Source organism: Montipora capricornis, chromosome 11 (assembly GCF_036669925.1).
Source record: "Montipora capricornis isolate CH-2021 chromosome 11, ASM3666992v2, whole genome shotgun sequence".
In the NCBI taxonomy this organism is placed as follows: Eukaryota; Metazoa; Cnidaria; class Anthozoa; order Scleractinia; family Acroporidae; genus Montipora; species Montipora capricornis.
In genome coordinates this window covers 11,493,002-11,498,001 of record NC_090893.1, presented here as the reverse complement: position 1 = coordinate 11,498,001, position 5,000 = coordinate 11,493,002, and the positions used below count along the sequence as shown (strand labels likewise).

Below are 5,000 nucleotides of genomic sequence, written 5' to 3'. Positions count from 1 at the left end.
CGCCCTAAAAAATGGAGTGCTTACAACAAGGTTATTGTGCACAGGAGGTTTACAAATAGACAATAGATTATTTAGACTAAATCTCTTAGCCCTCTTCAGCTTTCACGCCGCCTGAAAGTAATAAGAAATGGACACGAATTTACGCAACCACCACTCACAATGGATGGCGCATAAATCGTGGGACGAATAATTTGCAAAAACGAGCTACCATCAGTGTTGTGATCGCTCAAAAAGCCAGGATGAGTTGCATTGCATGCTGACCTTTAGTTTTTTTTTAGATGCAAATACGATAAAAAAGGTAACCACTTAGGTTTTAACCCCCTGTGTCTTTGTCCCTTGTTTGGAATTGTGCATAATGTGATACTGTACACAAAACACTACCCCTGGAACTGTTTCCTACCAAACCCACTTTACGCCCCACTTTACGTAGAAGCCCGCCCTTACCCCTAACACACAGCTGTTGACTGCCAAGTGAAGAAGAGAGCTACCATCGAGATCAACATTATACATCAAGTCTTCAACAGACCCTAGAGTCTTTTTAGCTGTGAAAAAGAATAAATCGTGACAAAATGAACAATTTTTTAAGTAAAAAGAAGGTTTTATGCACATTTTAATTTTTACTGAAGAGGAGCACACAAGAGTTGTTGACTCGACTCCACTCAACCACAATTTATTTTCTTTATTAATTAACTTTTCCAGTCAAGCTGGCAGAGCGCCACAACAGCTTGGGCCAATTACTGTGGCCCTTTTTTTACCCTTCCAACCATGCATGATACACAACAGAAGACAGATCACAACACCGGGAACTACGTGCCCTACTCTTAGCGACAAATGTGTGGGTTCTTTTACGTCCCACAGTATTATAAACATTGAAGGGTTGTGAGACGGGACCTCCGGCTTATAGTCCTTATCCCAGAAGACTTGGAAGTCTAACCATTTGCAAATGTAGTTACAAAGGCAGCACTTTCTCCTCAGTTATTTTAAGACCCTGGGTGTTGGTCCGGCCGGAGTTGAACTCATGACCTCCCGCGTGACAGTCCAGTGCTCAACCAACTACCACCAGTGGGCGGTGGTTCAGTTTACCAGCACAAAACCAGGCGGAGTAGAATTAATTTCATATCCGCCTTTCTCCTACCATTGTTCATGGAATGTGATACTCATCCTGGTTAAAAGTGCTACGAAAATGCGTGAAAATGCTCGTTTCACGCTGTCACCACGCATGTCAAGTAGCATATTCGTGGAACATATCTGTAACATTAGAAACTAGAACTGTAAATGAAGAATTGAAAATCCATAGAAATCCTATGTGCATTAGTTATGTCTTGTCGACTTCACCAAAACAAAGAAGGAAAGAGTTCATCAATAAGATTCAACAAGGAGTGAGATGCAGAGGGAGTCGATTAAATAGTGAATTACAGAAAAAAGCTAAGAACTTACTGATCTCTAGCAGGTATTTGGCTGACTTAACAGCTCCTCTCTCCATGGCCCGGCTAACAGGGGTCATCTTATCTGCATCCAAAGGTACGAGCCCAGCTCTGTTTTCCACCTATAGCAGAAACCCACCAAAGCGTTTTAATTTGTGCAGAGAAAATTAATGAGGAACATGGGTACTTTTTGTTATTGTTATCCGTTGATATATTTGATGTCACGTATCGAAACTAGCAACTTAGGATTCTACAAAGAATACTAACGAGGAGTGTTTTATCAGATGTTTCGATAGGCTGTTAAGCTGTTAAGTCTGAACCCCTAACCCTAAACCCTAACTCTATCCCTCCCTTCCCCCCTCCCCCCCCCCCCCCGCCCCACTACAGAGCGTTTCCTGGGCTATGAATCCGAGGGAAAAAATGTTACTTCATTACCGTGTGTTGCTTTCTACCATTTGTATATATGTGTGCTTAATTAAGGATATTGTCAAGTTGACAAGTTCTGATGTTTTTGGGTCATTTTCATAGTTTTAGGTAAACAAAAAGATCTTTCGTGTCTCAAATCTCACCAGAATCTTGCAAATAATGTCATTGTCCATTTCAGCTGCAAGATGGAGTGGAGTAGCTGAATTCCGTCCCAGAGCTTCGACATCACAATTACCTTGATGGATGAGGGTCTTTGAAAGGGGAAAAAGTAAAGAGACTCTTAACATTGTATAAGGCTTGGGAAACAATTAGCTTTGGCGTAAAATATTGTTATCATTACTTCATTTTTTGCGGTAACTCAGAAGTTAAAGACAGTGGCATACTTACCATCACCAGTTTCTCACTTCCTACATGAATGGCTGTGTGTAAGGGTGTATCTCCTGTATCATCACAAATGGTGACATCTGCACCAAATCTGAGAAGCTTGTCTACTATATTGTATTGTTTTGAGAGAATTGCTGTGTGAAGAGGAGTTTTACCAGACCTGTCCTGCTTGTTTGTATCTAGAGTTTGCATACGGAGAAAGGGATTAAAAGCTTGATAAGGAGCTTATAAAGGACAACGACGAGGGGGTACAAAACGTTGTCTAAAAATATTATTTCCTTTCATTGCAATAACTTCTTGATAACTCTACAATAGTCGTTCGGCACGAAAAGTGTGTAACAACATTTCAGGAACAAAAGTGGTATTGAGAATTTATCGTCAGGTACTCACTGGTCCCTCCCGCATCACCTCAAATTTAGTCATTATTTCACGTCGTTGTCGGGAAACTGTATCAAAATGTGTTTTTACTCATTTGTGGCGTTCTTGTAGCTGTCTTCGTCATCTTTGCTTAACTCCCTTATGACATCAGAATATACGTCTGCGCCAACATTTTTTAAGGGTGTGTTCGATTGACTCTATTCCGGAATAAGAATACGAGGAGTGATGATTTAAAACGGTATGTCTGGAGTTTTGAAGCAACAGGGATAATAAAGATATATTTAAAATAGCATTTTAGCAGGTGTTTGACAATTTTAATGTGAATTTCCGTAAAAGTGAAGGATTTCTAGTTTTTATTCCATGTATTCCTATTCCGGAATACGGTCAATCGGACGCACCCTCAATGAAGCACTTTGGCGTACTAGATAAACAATTATGTCCAGGTTTGCTTGCAATTGCGAAAAATCGCAAAGATCGCAAACACTGAAAAGCAAGAGAACACTAGTCCCCAACAAGAGTCGCGATTTTTGCGAACTTGCGAATTTTTAAGCATCCACAGAAACCAATTACAAAATGTATGTTCCAATACCCTATGATGGTGAAAACGTTCAGTTTTTGTCAAAGGAGACTCAAAAAAGAGAGAGGAAATGTTTCAGCCTTAGCTTTCGATTATAGATACTACCCAGATAGCCGTTCAGCCTGTGTACAGCCGTCCCCTCGCCATCTTGTGGATGGGGGTGGCTTGCACACAGGCTAATGGCCGTTCCACTTGACAACGTTTCCTATTTGAAAAATAAGGATTCTCGAAAGTAGGAAAAAAGCGACACTGAGCCTTAAAAAGCATATTCACTTCTACAGGGAATTACAAAAACATTTAATCTTGAGCAAGTGCTTTTCTTATGAAGGATTAAACCATTACATTCTTATCCACATCCACCCACCCAAAGGGGTGACATTTGGTCATCTGTGGATGCTTAAAAACTACATGTGCTGTGTTACAAACTCTGTCGAAAGGAATGTCGAAACGGTACTTATTATATAGATATTGATGAAATACCAGGATTTCTCCTTTTACTAAAAAATCATATCTTCACCGCGCGCAGTGAACGTATCATTTTTATCTTTCACATGTGAGGATATAGGTGTTGTCATTGTAACCAACACGATTAGCCAATAAAACGCGAGCTTTCTCTTCATTGTAAGATGCTTTTGTGCTTTAATATAATTCTTCTCTACTACATTAACATTTTTATTGCAAAATTTGACATTATCATGATTTGTTTTTCATAACTTTCATATCTTGTTTCATGTTACACAACATGCGTGTTTTAACGGTTGGTGACCACTTTTTCATCATTTCGAAAATGAATAAAACAAGTTGTTTTAAATCTAGACATTTCATCAATATCTATATAATAAACAGAACATTACATGGCCGCTTGGGGATACGAATTTTATTCTTCTCGTGCTGAAAGTATTTCTCACTCGTGAGAGATACTTTCAGCACGAGAAGATAAAATTCGTATCCCCAAGCGGCCATGTAATATCCTCTATACGTTTCATAGGCCTTAATCACATGGCTGCCATGTTGAGTCCCGAGGGATTCAAAAATTTTGTTTTTGCGCATCGAAACTCGTTCCCAAACATTTCAACTCGACGCTCGCGGTACGAAATCTATAGTCCATGGCCAATATGGCCACGGCGCGAATAAGTTTTACAGAGTTACCAAATAGCATAAAACACCCTAAACATGTTTTACGAAATCCAAAAAAGCAAACTGGATTACCCAGTGTGCCGTGACACGACACCGTATCCATAGATACAATAATAATAAACTCAAACATGTTTTGAGTATCTGTCCAAATATGCAAATCATCGGTCACCAAACAAGAGGAAAAAGAAATGTTACACGATGTTTTTAACAAATATTTGGCAGAATACCAATCGTGCCCAACGCGTTAAAACATCGTAATTAAGTAAAGTACGATCGTCCGGGTGAGTGTAGTCCTGAGAAGGACTATTTGAGATGACATTGCCTGACGTTTAGACAAAGTGAGAGGAAGTCATCTCCAGAGTCAATTGATTTGTGTAACGTCTCGATTTTCAGATGACGTCACGGCCGCCATTTTGGAGCCCTTAAACAAAGAAACGGCGGCCATGAGTCTTAAAGAAACGGCGGCCATGAGTCTTAAAGAAACGGCGGCCATGAGTCTTAACTTTCGGCGTCATCCAAGGTTTGCGATGTTGTACCACGCTGTAACTTTCGCCATAACTCTCGCTCTTTTACAATCTATTTGGCTACAATCGCCATCTACGTCTAAGACCAGACTGAAAAATAAGGATGTGGCTTTTACAGCACGGGAATTTGAATATGGAGTGATCAAAATC

At 40.0% G+C, this 5,000-nt stretch overlaps 1 protein-coding gene across 5 annotated transcripts in view; it reads right to left on the bottom strand.

The window, feature by feature from the left end:
* Positions 1–5,000, bottom strand: part of LOC138022959 (transient receptor potential cation channel subfamily A member 1-like) — a 57,222-nt gene that overhangs the window by 38,195 nt on the left and 14,027 nt on the right. For all 5 annotated transcript variants that reach the window (XM_068869982.1, XM_068869983.1, XM_068869984.1 and 2 more), the window contains 4 exons: positions 2,238–2,413; positions 1,994–2,101; positions 1,438–1,546; positions 445–542 (listed from right to left, as the gene is read on the bottom strand). In XM_068869982.1, the coding sequence (XP_068726083.1) occupies positions 445–542; positions 1,438–1,546; positions 1,994–2,101; positions 2,238–2,413 (491 nt within the window). The remainder of the gene's footprint in view (positions 1–444; positions 543–1,437; positions 1,547–1,993; positions 2,102–2,237; positions 2,414–5,000) is intronic.